This window comes from Borostomias antarcticus (assembly GCF_949987555.1).
Source record: "Borostomias antarcticus genome assembly, chromosome: 1".
NCBI classification, from domain to species: Eukaryota; Metazoa; Chordata; class Actinopteri; order Stomiiformes; family Stomiidae; genus Borostomias; species Borostomias antarcticus.
In genome coordinates, this window is record NC_140234.1 from 19,925,745 (window position 1) to 19,945,338 (window position 19,594).

Below are 19,594 nucleotides of genomic sequence, written 5' to 3' on the forward strand. Positions count from 1 at the left end.
CTGGATTGCCTTCTTCATGCAACTTTTTTGGAAAGAGACTAAGAGCATCTTATCGGACCACACCAACAAGTCCACCAACGGTAAGATATTTTTGAAAAATATTTCCTAATATTATACAATGTACTTTTAAAATGGCTTAGCGGTGCATGCTCACAACATGTCCTTTCAACAAAGCAAAGTTTAATCCCTCTGCTGTGCATTTCCCTGTGTGTGCTCGCTCTGCAGGTGACATCACACTCTTTCCGGGAACTGTAGGTTTCTCGGTCTCTCTCGGCTCCGCCGGGGATATGTTCCAAGGGTTCCCCGGCGACCTCGATACCGGTTCCCGTGGAAGCTCGTCTCCATCTATTGAGTCTCAGTACCTTTCCTCCGTGGACTCCTTTGGGAGCCCGCCGACAACCAGTGCATCACAGGTAAATCCTATTTAAGCTGTGAAAAAGCTGCACCTTCCAGCGGGATAGAGGTGATGAGAATGATCATTTTCTAGATGCTTATTTTCTCCAATAGCATGGCAGGCAGCTTGACGGAATAGAATTGAACATCGTGGACACATTAAGGGAAATATAAACACACTTTACACTTTTAATTATGTATTATATCTGCTGGTGCAATGTATTTGCATTTAAATGTTCATTTGACATATGCAAGTCTGATCTTTTCTACCGAAGCACCCTGTTGCATGACATAAGTGTAACGTGATGTAGGCTAGGCTACTGCTGTGTAGATTCATTCCGAGCGGAATGATTTTGAAATGGTAGGCTTAGTTGCATTTGCAAATGGTTGTGCAGTCATACCTTCATGCGTTTAACTTTAAAATGCAGCTTGGAGCTAGTCTTTCCGAGAATTATTTGAGATTGCAGTCTTATGAAAGCATAGCCTACAGTCTTTTGGAAAGGAACGTTCTAGGTCTACGAATACGCTGTCAGCGAGTGCTACTATTCTGCAGTTCTTGAATTTTCAAATGGATGCTAGAATTGTATTGTAGTAGCCTACAGACCAGAGGGCCGGCATGTAATGTGACTCATATCACTAGCAACGTGGTAGGTTTACAGCACGCAGCGCAACTGATGACAATGCTCTGGAACTCTTTTACGTACGCACAGAATGCTCCGCCTCTGCTCGCTCTCGCTCCACGCTCTCTCTTCTCAGGCCGCGCTGTGACGTAAATGCGTTCTATTTTGGAGTGTTACGTCGCGTTGCTAAGGGGAACACCGGGGGTGTGACGGGGGAGGAGGAAGGAGGAGGGGTGACCCATTCGAGAGAGTTGATTGGTTTAGGTTGCTGCTTCAGAGCTCAATGCCCCCCTGCCTTCACGCTTTGATATGAATATTAATGCAACTCCGAACTTGCTATGGCATCACTGCCCGCCTCAATTCTAAATAAAGCAAGTCGGATAGATTTGGGTCCATTCATCTATTCTTGCACTGAAAAGTAGATGTGCTGCTATTTAAACTCTACTGTTGCATAGGAACACCCCAGCCCTCATTTTATACTATCTTTGCCCGAGAGTAGAATTATCCACCATTCTAATTTAACAATAATAAGCACACAAGAAACAGAGTAATTTCCCTTGAGATCATTTTCTAAAATGTATCCTTTCACACTACTTCTACAGAAAGTTTGCAGGCTGCCTGAAATTATTGGGTGCATGAAGTTTGTGTCTTTACAGACATGATTTGTCATTGCAATCTTTTTTTTCTCTTGATAAAATCAATATTAAGATGTAAACATTGGCCCGACTCATTGAAACATTGGCACACGTTTATGCAGTTATGGTGAAGTAAGGTATAGCATAATAGCCAACATCAACTTAACCCCACTGTCTCTGTCTGATCCAGGAGTGTGTGACCACTGGAGGCGGGGTAGGAGGAGTGGGCAGTGGGCCTGGGGGTAGCATTGGAGGGGTGGAGATGCCCGGCTCCTTCGTGCCCACCGTTACAGCCATCACCACCAGCCAGGACCTGCAGTGGATGGTGCAGCCGACTCTGGTCTCCTCGCAGGCCCCTGGGCAGAGCGGGACAGGGACATCCACCATGACCCAGTCTGGGTCCCTGGTGGACCCCTATGACCTGCCAGGCCCCAGCTATTCCTCCTCTGGCGCTGGGTACACTCCCCCCACGTCTGACACGCCAGGGCTGGCCCCAGGCCCTGTCCGACAGTCCAGAACCCGTAGCCGCCGCACACGAGACGAGTCTGTGAGTGAAGATGGAGATGTTGGTGTGTTTGTAAGTGTGTGTCCAATCGTGTGCGTCTTTTTTTGTGTGTGTGTGCTTATCAGCATACCATATATACTGACACATAGGCTGAAAGATCACAATATCTAAAATGCTATATGCTGTGTACAATATGACATAATGCAAATAAACATACAGTAATCTATATATATATAGCATTGTATTGAGCTGGCTAGTTCTATTTCAAAGTGCAATATGAAGGTCAAAGTTCATTTTGCTCCCTCTAATCCCAGCTGACTCCAGAGGAGGAAGAGAAGCGGCGTGTCCGGCGTGAGAGGAACAAGATGGCTGCTGCCAAATGCCGAAACCGAAGGCGTGAACTTACTGACAGACTTCAGTCGGTGAGCTTGGCGGTGTTATAGCTGTCAGAGTGACTACTAATGATAATTATACAGTACAATGCATGTTGCACCACATTTTATGCTTCCTGGTTAATAACGTCTGTGGCTGAATTATAGTAACACAGAATGTTAATAAAGGCGGTGCGTAGTTGTGATGAAATGATTATAGCTCTTGACAGTCTTTTATATCTACAGTACTTACTGTCTAATTAAACAGTCATTAGATAATCCAGTATCTACCGCAGCTATTTCTACATACACCACACACTGAATTAGAACAGCTGTATGTCACTATGTCCCTCCTAACTCACTCTCTCTTTCTGTCTCTCTGTCTCTGTCTCTGTCTCTCTCTCTCTCTCTCTCTCTCTGTCTCTCTCTGTCTGTCTCTCTCTCTCTCTGTCTCTCTTTCTCTCTCTCTCTCTCTCTCTCTCTCTCTCTCTGTCTTTCTCTCTCTCTCTGTCTCTCTCTCTCTCTGTCTCTCTCTGTCTCTCTCTCTGTCTCTCTCTCTCTCTGTCTCTCTCTGTCTCTCTCTCTCTCTCTCTCTCTCTCTCTCTCTCTCTACATCTCTCCTCGGCCTGTCCTCACCGCAGGAGACGGACATCCTGGAGGAGGAGAAGGCCGAGCTGGAGGCGGAGATCTCGGAGCTGCACAAGGAGAAGGAGCGTCTGGAGTTTGTCCTGGTGGCCCACCAGCCGGGCTGCAAGATCCCCTACCAGCAGCAGCAGCAGTCGCAGCTTCCCCCGGCCCCGTCGCAGCTGCCTCCCCAGGTCCACCAGCACCCCGTCTCCATCGTGGGACTGACTGTGAAGGAGAGCACGTTCTACCTGCCTCCCTCCTACGCCTCGCACCACCACGCCGCCTCCACCTCGCACCACGCCACCTCGCAGCCCCAGCAGCAGGTTCCGCCGCCGCAGCAGCCTCAGCCGGGGATGATGCAGGAGGTAGCGTTTTCTCCTTCTTTCTATGGCTCCAGCGAGCCGGCGCCCGGCGGCGGTGGCGGCGGCGGTGGTGACGGCCACGTTGGCGCGCCCGCTGGCAGCTACAACCCCTCATACACATCTTCATTTTTGTTCACCTACCCAGAGGGAGCCTGTGGGGTGAGAGCGAACCAGCGGAACAGCAGCAGCGAGCAGTCGTCTGATTCCCTGAACTCGCCCTCGCTGCTCGCGCTCTGACACGCCCACACATTACACACACGGCGGAGTTAGAGGCCAAGGCATTCGCGCACGCACGCGCGCGCACACACACACACACACACATGTTTGTCAGTCACTCAGGTTCAGCAAAAAAGTCTCTCACGGTAGATGGAATTGGCTTATACACACTCAGACATGCATTTTACGAGAGCAACACACAAAGCAACACTAACAAGACAAGGAATCAGACCAGTGTTAACAATTCACATTGTTACATTTAGCACATCCACATCGACCACTGTTGTCCTTATGAACAAACTAAAGAATTAAGAATTTAAGGTGAATTCAAATTGTGTCACAAAACCTGGGCTCTGAGTGGTCAGTTGATCTGTGACACCACATCTGACCCCACAAGTACAGTCATCCTCCTCTCATTCGCTCTGTTGGTCATCCCTCCCCCCCTTCCCCTGCTCCCATCTTTTCCATCCCTCTCTTCATGCTGAATGTATTTGTGGGGAATTAGGGAAGAAGGACTCTTGGCTTGGGGTCTTTTTTGGGACCAGACTGCTGACCTCTCGTTCACCCCATCACTTGGCCCTTCGTGCTTCTTCATTAGCTGGGACTTGGAACGTAGGGTCTCTTTTTCTCCCGATGCCTACTCTCCGTCCATCTCCACATCTGTTTCTCTCCTCTGTGTCTGTGTCTCTCCCTCTCTCCGAAGTCTCCGACCACTGAGTGCCCGCGGACCCCTGAGAGCCCCTGGGACCTTGACTGAGTGCCGGCCCACTTCACACGTCCCCTCCTACTCTCCCCCCTCCACAAGGACACGGACGCACCCCCTACAGAGGAGACTTGAAGTGTTTCGCTCAAAGCATATCTTTAAAACAAAACGATGAAAGACTAGCCAAACACGCACACATGCCCCTACAGATGTTGCTGAGCCATTGTTAAATGTTCAAAAGATGATTAGGGGAAGTGACTTGTGATGTGATGAGATGAGAATGGAAGCAGGGAGAGAGTGAGAGAAGAGGCTGAGCTAGGGGTTAAGAGGCCCAGAGAGAGTTCTGATTCTCGGGCCGAAAGGAAGAGGAAGATTCCCATCCTCTGACCACTGAGCTCTGAAGCCAAGCAAAAAAAAATCCTGCTCTTGCCAACTGTGGATAGGTGAGCTCTTGCTCTTGGCCTGCGTGATGCCTCCAAACCACAATGCCTCATTGCCTAGTTCCATACACATGCTCTCGCTTGCAAGTCTCTTGTTTGTCTACAAGTTACTGATACGGTTTTGGACAATGTTCTTCCCCTTGTTTCTGTTGTTGTTTCTGGGTTTTATGAGCAGTTTAAGTGTTACCTTTGACGGAGAAGACAATGAAACCTTGGTGAATTGAAAAGAAGAAGAAAAAACATTGAGAGGGGAAAGCAGTTTTGGCAAAAAGCCTTTTTTCAGACGTTATCAGTCTGTTAGCTCTGTAGAATCAGCAGATGTAAACCATTATGTTTATCTACAAAAGAGAAACAATTTAGGGATATTCAGGCAACCTCTGACCATTGGGTGTGGTGGTCTCTGTGCCCCCCCTTAGTTTCTCCTGCTCAGAGGACATGGGGTTGGGGGCACGTTGATTATGAGTGTTTCCACTCAGAGCCACCTGGCCCGTTTCTTTCTTTTTTTATTGAGGTTGATGTGTTGACAGAGAGCACAGTACACTGAACATGATCTGGACGCAGAGAGAAGACAGTGTGAGATTTTCAGATTATTAAGGGTGTGTGCTCTTCATTTGCCTGTGAATTAGTTATTTTTGTTTATCAGATGTTGGAGTGAAATTTGTTATATTTTTCAACTTTTGCTTTGTCCTCTGCTCTTATCTGTACTGTTGTTGCCAAACAAATGTTCTCATTCTTTTTACAGGGAATAGTTTCCTTTAAATGTTACTATTTTATTATTATTATTATTATTATTATTATTACATTGTAACTATTATTGTATTATTTTGTGTTTTATCTTTTGGTTTGGCAACTTCAGATGCATGTTGTGCACTATGAAAGTTTTCTTATGTGTCAAAATATAGTACTTAAAGCCTATATGCATATACATATATACAGAAAACATGTATATATAAGTGTATGTACCATGATTGTAAAGTATGAATGTTTGCAAATCTAAATGGAATATTTTTGTCAATGAAGAAAACGAGGTGAAGTTGTTGAGGCTGGTTTTAAAATGGATATTTTTCTAAAAGAACAAGAAATTATAGTAAACTACAATAGTCCCCATTTCCCTCAACATGAAGCACACTGTCATCACCTGTGCTCATGTGTATTTATATGTTTTATATATAAATCACATTATCCAGGATGTATCTAACACATTCTTTGTAATGCAGCTTGTTCTTATGATGAGATTATTGATGTGGAGCTGTTGCCTTTGCTTTTACAATGACTTGTTTGTTTTTGTCTGTGGGGTCTGTCCCAAAGCCACTGCCACCAAAGCCCACTTAATACTCATCAGACCCAAAATGAGGAAACTAGTATGAATGGAATGTCAAAATGCATATTAAAGTGTCAGTTATGCGAAATGTAATGTTTATTTGAGAATAGTTTTATTTTCTTAGTATCCATTGTTCATTGTTGTTCAATGAAATGTAATTCATCATTTGATGAAATGAAAATATGTTGAAATCTTTTAGAAAGTAGACTGCTAACAGATAAAAAAAAAACGTACTTAAAGATGCTATAGATAACATTTATTATTATTATCATCATTATTATTATTATTATTATTATTATTATTATTAATAATAATAATAATAATAATAATACATCTACAGAGATTTTAGAAAGGTGGAAAATAAAAGTATTCTGTACATCTCAGTCTGAGATGTCTGAGGTTTGGTTCCCACCTCTAAAAAGGCTTGTGATGATAGTATTATGACACTGGTACCATGCGGTATCTGTGTCAGGAGTCATCAGGAGTCATAATACTATTGGCTCATGAGTCTTGTTAGAGTTTTAGAGATAAAAAAAAAGATTTGTCTACATGAACATGTTATCTATAGCACCTTTAACATATAATTGTCTTGTTACAGTCTAATATTTTTGTTGTGAGTTAAAGCTGTCTTTGACCATAACAATAGGACAGAAATTCATACAAAACACAGTAACATGAAATGCAGTCCTCAGGTGGTCAGACCAGGGACAGGCTTCGTCTCATCCTTATGCCTTTTTTGAGTTAATGTACAATGTGCACTTGGCTTTTCCTGGTCAAGCATTATTCACGTGTTGGGATTTATAATGAACGACTGAGTAGACATAAAGCATCGCTCCTTTGTGGATGAGTTTTGAGGTGCTATTTACTGGTATATCAAATGAACTGGTCCTATAAGGCTAGTTAGAGCATGTGGTATCAGGGTTAGGGTCATATCAAATGGAGGAATTCAGTCTGAACCACTCATTAAGTTTAAGTAAAAGCAATGATAGGCCTCTTCTCCTGTCATTTTATTTTTTTTGTGAAAGACAGTATTGTACTAATTCCTAGAATCGCAATGCTGTATTCTGTCCAAGTCAGAATTGGTTGAGGTTGTTTCGGTCCAACCTGGAGACCCAGTAACAGGTTCAGGCTGAATGTGACCATGTGTGAGGCCCTATTAGGTGATCCACATGAGGGGTGATAGGTCCGTCAAGGCATGTCATGATTCATAACCTTAGAGGGTTCCTGTGTGCCTGCTCACAGACGCCCTTGTCTTTTGATATCTTTCCTCTGGAAGTGGCCTTTTGTGCTGTGTCCGGGCTTGTAGCCAATACTACCCTGACTCCACCAGCGTCGCATAGTCTTCAGTATTCACACCAACAGGGGTTTCCTGCTGAGAGGAAGAAAGAAAGTGAGTGGGGAGAGAGAGAGTGAATGCTGAGAGAAAAGATTACCGAAATATAGCTGGAACTATTTTTGAAAATTTTAATTATGACTAAACAGACCAAAGTTTGTTTTCGAGGTTGGTGTAACATGCTATGATCATTATACAGATTGTGACCAGACTCTTGATTTTGAAATGTACTGAAACTATGAAATGCAATACCTATATCCACTTGGATAGACATGTAGCAAATCATCTGAAGAGCTTAATCAGACCGTGTTGTAACCCACCGCTCTTTATGCTACTCTGTATGTTTCCAGTGTGATAATGTGTTGTGTTGCTGTGATTTTTAACACCTGTAATACATTATTATCAATTAACATGATCTCAGTAAACAGGTCATAAAACTTTTTTTTTATGCCTTGTGGTTTTATGCCTGAATGCCTTTTCTCAAAAATTGTTTTGTTTTCAATTTGTGTAACTGCAAACATTTTGTGTCTGTTTATGTGAAGAAAGGTTAAACTTGTATGACTTTTCAAAATAGAAACAATATTGACATTAATTTATACTTTGAGACATTTTGAGTCTGCAAAGGCCATTGAAAGCTGGGCTGTATTGGAGTAGCAAGCCGGCTGGGACAGTTTAATGCACCAGTTGACATTGTGACGTTGTGGCCTACAGACTCAAAAAGTGAATGAAGGTGCTTTGATAACTTGTGTCTTTGTTTAATGCATAATGAGTACTCCTCTGTTGTCTGTTCCTGAATGAATCACTTTCTGTCCCAACTTTCCCTTCTGAAATGAAGGGTTGGTATATTTCTAACTGGACAAAATCATATGCTTTCAGCTTACAACATTTTGTGCACTCTTTCCACCTTTCTCTCATTCCTTTTCTCTGTATATTTTATTTGATAGAGGGGGCTTTCCTCACTTATGCGATAGACTGTGAAAGCTGAACTGCCACCCCCTCTGAAACTGTTTACTGTAGAGTAAATGGCACTCATTAAACAACATACATGTATTGTCATCATGATATTGCATGTGTCTCTTATTAGTCCTTGAGCCAGGACCCCAAATTTGGGCCACCGTTGCAATCTGTACAATACACCCCTAGTGCCTGAAAAATATGTGGTAATGTCTGTGGTCGTTTTCTGTGTGTTATCGCTCAATTTATAACCCCATGCCAAAACTCTGAAAAGTTGTTAAAATTAGCATCTCTACAATTGTTATGTATTACTGGCAGTGACAATCAATCAATCCATCAATCAATCAAAGCTTTATTTGTATAGCGCATTTCATACACAGAGGCAACACAATGTGCTTTACAGAGAACAAGGGAGGTGGGCATACGTCCCACCCCTACATATTCCAGAGGGAAGCAAAAAAACAGTATCACCTGGGGGCCAGAAAAGTGAGCTGTAAAAATTATTCCCTGACCCCTCTCAACAAGGCGATCGAGCAAGCTCCTGGAGTATGTTTGTCTATCGGCTAAGAACATTTATAAAGCAATGAATTACATTAAATTACATTTTCAGAGTAAGAGAGGCTAAAAGCATCATAGGAGAGATGTGGCAAACGTCTGTGTGACAACACAGTGACCACACAGTACATGGTAAATGGACTGCACTTATATAGCGCTTTTCCACCTTAGCGGCACTCAAAGCACTTTACAATGGCCTCCCATTCACCCATCAATGGCGGTAGCTGCCATGCAAGGTGCTAACCTGCTCATTGGGAGCAATTTCGGATTAGGTGTCTTGCTCAAGGACACTTCGACATGTGGACAGTCGGAGCTGGGATTCAAACCACTGACCCTTTGATCAATGAACGACCCGCTCTACCAACTGAGCTACAGCCGCCCCACAAGATGTACATAAGATGTACTTCTGTTTTCATGAAAGATATAACACAAAAGTTTCCTCTGTACATAACCTAAAGATTTTTTACATACAGATATTTGAAGGAAATGAATTATGGAATTCAATAAACTAAATATAGTGTAAGTATGAGGCATAGCATAACTTTTCTATCACCATCTAGGCAACATGCACACACTAATACATTTTCATTTTAAAACTGCATTGAGAGGGAAGTTTGGAAGGCCACGTCAACCAATGTCTACAAGATCATAGATCAGACTTCATATCAGATCAATCATTAGACAAGAGATAACTGTAACTCTGACGATTCCATCCATGGCTCATTTCCCCCTTCTAACACACAAGTGGAGGCATGCATACTGTAGCTGCGTGCTTGGCTGACATCTCGGAGTGGATGGCAACACATCACCTCAAGCTCAATCTGGACAAGACTGAGCTGCTGTTCCTCCTGGGGAAGGGCTGCCCGCACCGGGACCCAGCCATCACCATTGACGACACAGTGGTGACACCAACTCGGACTTTGAGGAATCTGGACGTGACCCTGAATGACCAACTGTTGTTCTCGGCACATACAGTATCACATCCATTACTCACTCTTGCAGATTCCTGCTCTACAACAGGAGGATTCTCCCTTTCTTCACTGGCGAAACGGCACAGATGCTCATCCAAGCTCTTGTCGTCTCCCACCTGGACTACTGCAACTCCTTCCTTGCTGGGGCCCTGGCATCAGCACTACTGGAGCTTGTCCAGAAAGCTGCTGCACGCCTCATGTTCAACCACCCCAAATTATCCCACACAACTTCCCTTCGTTCTCTACACTGGCTCCCTGTAGCAACTCATTACATTTACATTTCAGTCATTTAGCAGACGTTTTTATCCAAAGCGACTTATAATATAATATATAACATATAATAATTGCACTTAACTTAGGAAGTCAGTGTACTACATTCACCAGAACTCACAAGCGCATTTCCTTTCTAAACAAGTGACTTAAGAGCATAATCTCGTGCTAAATGCAAAGTGCAAGAGTAGCAAACTAAAAATACAATAGGTGCTTAAGACGGAGGATCCTGGTAATACTCGCATCCAGTTTAAAACTCTGGTACATACCTTAGGCAATGAAAGGAACAGTTCCCTCCTACCTCCAGGCCACGGCCAAGCCCTACACCCCCTCCCGACCACTACGATCTGCTACCTTGGGGCAAGGTACTCCGAGACCCCTGCAGTTGATCAATCCGATCATGGGTCTTTTCTATCCAGGCCCCATAGTGGTGGAATGAACTCTCAACTGACGTCAGGACAGCAGAGTCGCTGGCCATCTTTCCGAGCAGGCTCAAAACTCTCCTCTTCAGGAAGTACTACCAGGAACCTTCCTCTTAATCACCTATTGTATTTATATTCTGCTACTCTTGCACTTTGGCTTCAGCACTAGATTATGCTCTTCGTCACAAAGAGATGCATTTGTGAGCTCTGGCGAGTAGTAGTACACTGACTCCCTCTGTTAAATGCAATTATTGTAAGTTGCTTTGGATAAAGGTTTCTGCTAATTGACTCAATAGACTTGAGGAAACTCACTGGAAAGGGAACATATAGAGTCAATGGCATAGTAGTACAGGCCAATGTCTATGGACCACATCTGCCAAGAGCTGAGCTTCTACACATTGAGAAATTGAAGCAGAAATCGGTCACCATTTCGGACCAAGAAGTGGAAGTAGAGGTGCATGTGTGGGCCCACAGCCACTCCCAACCAGGGAACACTGTGTCCAGAAGACCAAGGAAGCTGCTCTTCTTCCTGCAAGAAAAGGGAACACTGTGTCCAGAAGACCAAGGAAGCTGCTCTTCTTCCTGCAAGAAGAACCTAGTGGAAGGCAAGGCAAACAGATCCAATGAATCAGACAATCCCAAGCTGGACTGGTTTGAATATCGGCACCAGAGACCAAGAACCAATCTCACAAGATATTGTTTGGTATGCCTCATAGCTATGCCTTATGCTATGCCTCATACTTACACACTGACTAATGGGTCAACCCATTTAAAGAGAAGTGGGAGATCATTAGTATCTGCCTATATCACGGACACAGACAGTCGTCCAGGATCAGATGGGATAAGTAGATGAGGATGACACTGATAGACTGATAGACTACGGATACTAAATTGCCAGTTTGGGAGCCTTAAGTGTCTAGCAGCGTACCTGGGGCTGGAAAGAGGACCTGATTAGTACTGATAAGATATTGTAAGAACAAGCGATGACAAGAATTCCAAAGTACCTGTACCTATACTTACTACACATTGTAAATAAACTTTCTATTCTATTCTATTCTTCTATCTCTGCGGAAAAGGCAGCCTCCAAGGAAATTGCCTCCGACCTGATGAAAGCATATGAGATTGGTGAGCAATGCTATGCAACCATAATGTTAAACAGATACTAAGCACATATAAATTAACCATCCAGTGCCTAAGTAGCTCAACTTGTTGACTAATGGTGTTTGATACCCTTATATGTGCATGCAATCCAAGCAAATTGGTATAATTGAGGAATAATAAGCTTAAAGTAATTATCTTGGTCAGAAACCTGACATTATACACATATTCTTGTAATTCTAGGAGTATATCCTTCAGTAACAATATGGAAAATATCATGACATTGATAAAACTCAAGAAATGGGGGGTGGGTTAACATTTTCTGCTGTAGGCTGATGTTAAAATAGAATTTATACAAGAGTAATTAGTGATTTGAATTCCAGAATAAATCTTCTACATGCATGTGATTATATGTCCTATTATTGACTTTTCCAAAATAAACAGGCAATTTTCAATGTTGAGTTGTGTAACAATGTTTGACGAAAAGTTCTTGAACTCAGCTAGTGACAAATTTCAATGTTGTGGGATCACTCGTGAACCAGGCCAGGTCCAGCTTGGCTTATGTGCGTGTCTGGCTTGTTTCTGTTCAGGACTGGTAGGACGGAAGCTAGTCATGCCACTGAAATTGATGACATGAAATTATGTCTAATAAATTAAGATAGGTCTGGTCGCCTGGACACATCAGTTCCAATGCTTCCAATGCTAATCCAGCACGATAAGTCCGCATTTACACTGCCTGGTTGAAGTGACCTAATTCAGTTTTTTTGCTCACATGTGGCACATATCAGATATGTATTATGCACGTGTAAGCAGGAAAAAAACACATGGAATCGGATATTCTCAGATTCGTTTCAGGCCTCAATCATATGTGGAAATAAATCAGATATGAATCAGACATCCACTAATGCGACGGTCATCTAAGCAGACAGAATGGATATTCCCTGTCATTGCGATTCGCACGTCATTGAAAATGCAACTTTTTCGCATTTTAATGATGTATAACGTTACTTCCATGTACACAACGCAACCACATCCATCAACACCTTTCACAACTATCCCGCTTAAAGGAGTAGTAAAGGGAACGTGCATGTTTAGCCCTGTTTTAAGATTACTTATGATCATATACAATGGTTCAGATCAAAACGTTGACAAAACTAGCACTATTGAGAAAGTCTGATAATTGCTCTACCACCGTTTAGGTCATACAATGGATGTGGGTGGGCACCTTGAAAAATCAGTCTGGTATTCAGACGCAGAAATTTTGTTGAAGGAAGTTGAGGAAAAAACGGGCGGATATCCCGTAAAAATTCTGTATACAGTCCGGACCGGAAGTGATGAGTTTTTTTAAAGAACCTCTTTTTTACAAATTCTAAGCGGCTGAAGTCCAGACTCTCTCCTCTGTAAAGAGTCTGGCTCCGAGACTACTTAACCCACTACACCACCAAGGGGCCTTAGGGTCTGGGCTTTTTGTTCACATACATTCTCTCCCATCCTTCTGAAACAGGGGAACAGAGAGATCATTCTCTCCCATCCTTCCGAAACAGGGGAACAGAGAGATCATTCTCTCCCATCCTTCTGAAACAGGGGGACAGAGAGATTGTGATTAGAAGTCCCCATACGGGAATTGAACTCTGGCCTCCAGCGTGGGAGTCCAGTGCTTAGCCCATACCACCGAGGGGTCTGAAGGTTTGTGAAGGCCTTCCGTTCGTCTGAAAAAACTAAACATTTACCTGGTTAACACATGCAAAGTATAGCATAATATATAATGGGTAATTACAGAGACATCTATACTCCATCCATCTTCATCCGCTTATCCGGGGTCGGGTCGCGGCATCTATACTGTAGGTATAATTTCAAATGTTCAATTACTGCACATAAATTCAATAACTGACATAGCACCACCAGGTAACCACATTTTTACATAGCTTCTATAACATCCAGTGACAAAATATCACCCATACTGTGGCTTGAACCTACAACCTTCAGCATGGGAGGCAGACACCCTATCCACCACACCACCATAAAACTGGAAAATGTGCAGTGTCATAGCATTTTTGTTTTGATGTTATGGGACCACTGCCTCCTGTGGTGGCAACATAGAACTGCATGTCATCCAACACGACGGAGGAAGGGAGGGAAGGAAGGAGGGAGGGAGTGACAACCGGACATTTGCTATCTTTGGTGGCCACTGTTTATTTTAGAGTAGTATTATAGAATGCATGTTAGCACACATGAAGCTACCACTGGTGCAATGCCATCACATATTTTCTAACTCTAGAGATATGTACCTTGCCAAAAATCACTATGAGCATTATTCCCTTTAGATTGCAAAGACCAACCCTTGGCAACGACCAACACTACGCTTGTTTTGAAACATCCTACCTACACAGTGTATTGCGCGCAGGCACGCACACACACACACACACACACACGCACGCACAGAGAGAGAGAGAGAGAGAGAGAGAGAGAGAGAGAGAGAGAGAGAGAGAGAGAGAGAGAGAGAGAGAGAGAGAGAGAGAGAGAGAGAGAGAGAGAGAGAGAGATGTATTACTGTGGTGTCACTGCACTCTAGTGGTCAAAAGATTTTGCTTTGCTTTGGGTGTTGACGGAACTTCCGTTGTAGCCGGATGCAGCTATTATTTTATAAATATGGCGTCTGTAACAACAGGTGAGTGAAAGGGATCCCGGGTAGCGTGTCAGCTTTCTTTTACATATCATTATTAACCACGAATTACTTGTTCTTGGTTAAAAATTATAATAATAATACGAAAAAAATATTTTGAGCCGAATGGCTAGCAGGCATTGAACGATCACTCCTAGGAGCCAGCGGCTTTCTCAGAGAGCTATGCATTAGCTATGGCTGCGGCTATCTAGCAAGATAGATACACATTAGCTTTAGGATTTTGCTAACTAACGTTAGTTAACGAAGCTTTGAAGAACCAGTTCTCATCAGTAGTTCACGTAGCTAACAGTGCTTGTAACGTTTTCAATAGTTTCTGTGTATGCTAGCTAGCCAGATAGGTAGCCTATGTTAGCCAGCTAACGTTAGCAGGTCATTGTCCATGATGAATGAATACACCGACACTGTTCTGAACATGGATGTAAAGCGATTCAACTCTGTAATGAACGCCACATTAGCTGATCGATGACTGATTGATCAACTGTTTAGAAGTTCAGCATTAATTGACCGTGACCGTGACACGCTGATCTGATTAATTTAAATTATTGTAGAAAACTTGACATGGGAGAGGTCGATTGTCGCCCTCAGCGGAATGTCTCTCCTGCAATACGTCCCGTCATGGTGATAAAAATAACAGCCAGCTGGCCGGTTTAGCACGTGTTGTCTGCCTTCAGCCCTGCTGTCCCAACGAGTTAGGTCTACACCTGCCCTTTTCCATAAAACCTACGGTTCGTTGTAACGCCGGAACCAGAATGGACCTGATTCAGACTTGAGTGGGTGCTAATAAGAACTTTTTCAGCGCATACTAGTGAAGAGATTAATATCTGTACTGTTTTATTCTGCCCATGTCAGCCACCTCAGAGTGGATCCAGTTCTTCAAAGATGCTGGGATCCCCGCTGGCCTGGCTGTCAACTACGCACTGTCCTTTGTGGACAACAGGTAATAAGTACCACCTGGATATCAAGGATGTTGCACAACCCAGCCATCCTTTTATATGGATAATAGTCTGAAACGTCAGTCCTTGGGATTTCTTATTGGCAAATCCAAACACCCCCATCTGTCTTCATCCATTTCTTCCTGTAGGATCCAGAAGAACATGCTGATGGACCTCAGTAAGGAGATTATGATGGACCTGGGAATCACGGTCATCGGGGACATCATCGGCATCCTCAAACATGCCAAACAAGTCTACAGACAAGTGAGACTGCTAGAGTTCAGCATACATGCTTTTATGGTTTACTGGTACATAAACACAGGGTGCCTTTTGATGTAGGTCTGTAGTTCTGATGTAGTTCGATCGCCTCTCCTCTCATCCTTCCCTTCTCTGTCCCATTCCCCATCTGCAGGACATGTGCAAAATGGCCACCGAGGCCATCACCTCAGGACAGACCAGTGTTAAGGCTGAACTTAGAAGAACTGCCAATACGCGTGAGTACTATCATTACCCCGTCGCCCCCATTCATTCTATATGCCATTATGAAATATATAAGAACTTTTTGTCCAGATGTATCTCCTAAGCAGATGAGAAGTGTATTTCCCCATTCCTCTCCCAAATTACAACTCCTCCATCTCCTTCTCTCCTCAGCTGCCACACGTATGATCGCCAACGCCTTGAGCCACGACTCTCCGCCAAGCACGCCGGCACGGCGCCCCGACAACCGCCTATCTGTGACTGTGTCCAACAAACAGGCCGGAAAGAGTGGTAAAGCCCTCTGCTCTGTCTGACCTGCTCTCTGTCACTCTTTCTCTCTCACTCTCTTTGTCCTCTCACTAACCTCTCGCCCTCTGTCTTTCTTCTGGCCTTGACTCTCTCGCTCTCTCTCTCTCTCTCTCTCTCTCTCTCTCTCCCTCTCCCAGTTCAGAGTCAGCCAGCAGACGAGGGGAATGGTTTGCCGGTGGTGAAGCGTCGGCGCGTGACAGCGGAGATGGAAGGCAAGTACATCATCAACATGCCCAAAGGCACCACGGCACGCACACGCCGCATCCTGGCCCAGCAGGCCAAGAAAGGTAGGCCTGACCCGATGGCCAGGGCGCCTCTCTGTCTGCACACTCAAACTACTCACCCCCCCCCCCCCCCCCCCCCCGCTGCTGACATATCCGCCGCCTGCTTGTTACTAAAACATTGCAAACTAAATTATTAACTGCCTGCAAAAGTGGCTAAAACAAGAAATACGGTGGGGCCTGGAATCTCTCTCCTTCTCATGCGAGGGTAAATCTGCCCGAATCCCTCACTAACACATTGCGCTCGGGAGGTAGAGCAGCTGGCTGGGGATCGGAAGGTCCCCAGTTCGATCCCAGCTCCCGCCAGCGTGTTGAAGTGTCCTTGAGCAAGACACTGAACCCCAAATTGCTTGTCGGTGGCTCGGTGCGTTACACCATCGCCGCACAGCAAGAAGGTCCTGGGTTTGATTCCCATTCCCGCTATCTCCCGGGCCTTTCCTTTCTGTGTGGGGTTTGCATGTTCTCCCTGTGCTCACTTGGGTTCCCTCCACATAGAACCCCAGTATGAAACATGCAGAAGGACAGATGCTCTTCAGTTGATGAGGGAGATGCTCATCCCTGACCAGGACTTGGACTGAGCACTTGGACTTGGTCCCCAGGTGCTGAAAGCTGCCCACTGCTCCCGGCTGCACTTGGAGGAAGGACAGCATGGATGGGTCAAAGGCAGAGATCAAATTTCATCGCCTGACCGCATCGTGTGTGTGTGTGTGTGTGTGTGTGTGTGTGTGTGTTGTGTTTCTGGTCACCGCTTCTTGCATGTGTGTGGGTGTGTCATTGATGTGTGATAATAAAGTGGATTTCTTTTTCTGTACGGTATTGTCAAGTTCTAAGTTCACATTCTAACTTCTTTTAAAAAAAAAATCTCTCCCCTCTTCCTTTCTCTCTTCCCAATGAAGGGATAAAGCGGACCTCTGTATTTGAGCGACTTGGTGCAGAATCCAAGGCGGACACAACCACCAGCAACAACAAGGTGAGTCCTCTAAATTGACCTCTATTACTTGTGTGCGTGCGTGCGTGTGTAAGTGATCTTGTTACGTTTATGCCTTCTCCCTCCTCAGGCCACAGGTGTGTTCAGCCGTCTCGGCCGAGCAGACGAAGAGGAGGACTCCGACAAAGCTCTGAGGATGGACGGAATGGACGTTGACGGAGAGGAGGACGATAGTGACGGGGAGGGTTCGGTCCTGCAGTACGCCGGCGTCCTAAAACGCCCCTCTCCCTCCCTGAAGAAAGACGCCGCCCCCAAACCGGCCCCCACCACCCTGCGCCGCCTAGGGGGCAAATTCAAACTCCGCCCCCCCGAGTCTCCCGCCTCCTCCCCCCCTTCCTCTCCAGAATGCGTCCCCCCTGTCAAGCTTAGCGTGCTTCAGAGACTGGGCAAGCCCCCCAGCACACACGCAGGCGTACCCGCCTCCCCCCCGGCCGCCGACACCCAGGACAGCCGGGTGACCAGCACCAGGCCCAAAGCCCAGGCCAGACCAGCCCTGGCCAGCCCCAAGGTCAGCAGCAGCACCGGGACCGGGACAGGAGGAGGTGTGGACTGTCCGGGCGCCAGGATGGACGACGGATTAGTCAGCGTCTTCAAGAGACTTGGCAACAAGAAGACCTAACACACATCCAGACATTGGTAGACCTAATCTATGTTTATTTCTTGTTAGATCCATCCCTGCATACATGCTGAGCATTGTGTTAGATTTAATCGCCTGGTTTTTCCCTTGAGCACTACGGTCATCCTTGGTGAACGAGATGTTTGAATGCTCGGTTAGACTTCGCATATATGTTTCAAAAGAGAAGTTCAATAGTCATAAATTATCCTGCCCATCTTCGATGACAGGCCCCTCTTTATGACTTAAAATGTTAATATTAAAACACAAATGAGAATAATGAATAGAATCCCTCTATTCCCCTTTAAAGCACGGAGTTTTAAATCCCTCTTACCCATGTCCAAGTTGTTTTATTGTGATGTTTGTGTTCTATTGTTTCCGTTAAGGCATGTAATCCACCAAGCCACCTATTGCCTATAGACCTCATGTCCCCCTCACGGCTGAGGGGGCTTAAGCTGCTCCCTCCACACCTGTCAGAACGCTAGACATCGTCACATGTTTATAACATCACACGGACAGCGAATCAGAAATTGATTGGCTGTCAGAAGGCGTGCAGGGGATCTTGGCATATCACGTCAAGCTCATTCACCAAAACCAGGCTGTCGGGTGACAGGAGAAGGGCAGCCTGCTGATAGGACCTTTAATACAGGACCTGGGGTTGTGTTCAGGAAGGTGCATATAAATCATCACTGGAAGGATTCTACTCGTTTCAGGCTGATGTACCTTGGTGAACGCAGCCCTGGTGTCTGAATGGTTACAGAGCTTAGTGTAACCTCGCTTCAAGTCAGAGCATCTTACCACCTCATCTTACAACTGTAGTTATAGAGAAACTGAATTGCACATTGCCTGAGACCTTCCTTTGACCTCACCATATCAAACCATTTCTTACCACCACATGCTTGCAAGCTGAAATATTCTCAATATAGATTTGGTAGGGTACACCTTATTCTATATTTGAGAGAAGTAAGTCTGTTGTACACCATGCATTTGTGTGATTTGCCTAAACACTGTAAACATACCCTGGCTTGCCATAGACCAGCTCAGTTCAGGGTCCTACTATACTTTAGGCACAGTACCTACCTGACGATCACCCAAACCCATATGACTCCCTTTGAGACTTTTTGTATTTTACTGTTTTTTTTATTATGAAACTGAATAGGACTTTGCTACACTGTACAGATTTGGAGTAAATGAAAACCATGACAAAGAAAAAAACTATTGTACAGTAGGATTTTTGTTGAAAAGAATGACTGGTACAAGGTTCCATGTGTAGGAGAACATGTACTTGGAGACATGAATAAAGCTGGAGGGAAAACATCTTCAGACTCCTCGATTCTAGTCATTTGTTGTGAGCCTGTTAGTGAGATATCCCAGTATGACTCAAGATCAGTGCTCCCCTTCTTTAGAAGTACATCAGATAGAAAGAATTTCATGTTCTGTTGATCCTCTTACCTGAATACCATGTAAAACTAGATCTGAAAGACTGTCGACTTAATGTTGAAATTGCAGTGGTTG

At 44.6% G+C, this 19,594-nt stretch overlaps 2 protein-coding genes across 2 annotated transcripts; both read left to right on the forward strand.

Annotated features, from left to right (window-relative positions):
* Positions 1 to 272: 272 nt before the first annotated feature.
* fosb (FBJ murine osteosarcoma viral oncogene homolog B) lies at positions 273 to 3,750 on the forward strand (the record flags this gene model as incomplete). The annotated part of the gene is made up of 4 exons (XM_084445901.1): positions 273 to 413; positions 1,839 to 2,195; positions 2,468 to 2,575; positions 3,166 to 3,750. The coding sequence occupies exons 1-4, from the start codon at positions 288 to 290 to the stop codon at positions 3,748 to 3,750; spliced, it is 1,176 nt and encodes a 391-aa protein (XP_084302027.1). The 5' UTR covers positions 273 to 287.
* A 10,695-nt stretch (positions 3,751 to 14,445) lies between these two features.
* cUnh19orf47 (chromosome Un C19orf47 homolog) lies at positions 14,446 to 19,447 on the forward strand (the record flags this gene model as incomplete). The annotated part of the gene is made up of 9 exons (XM_084447085.1): positions 14,446 to 14,464; positions 15,151 to 15,204; positions 15,329 to 15,416; positions 15,561 to 15,675; positions 15,824 to 15,905; positions 16,063 to 16,179; positions 16,335 to 16,484; positions 17,375 to 17,448; positions 17,537 to 19,447. The coding sequence occupies 9 exons, from the start codon at positions 14,446 to 14,448 to the stop codon at positions 18,083 to 18,085; spliced, it is 1,248 nt and encodes a 415-aa protein (XP_084303211.1). The 3' UTR covers positions 18,086 to 19,447.
* Between the last annotated feature and the right edge of the window lie 147 nt (positions 19,448 to 19,594).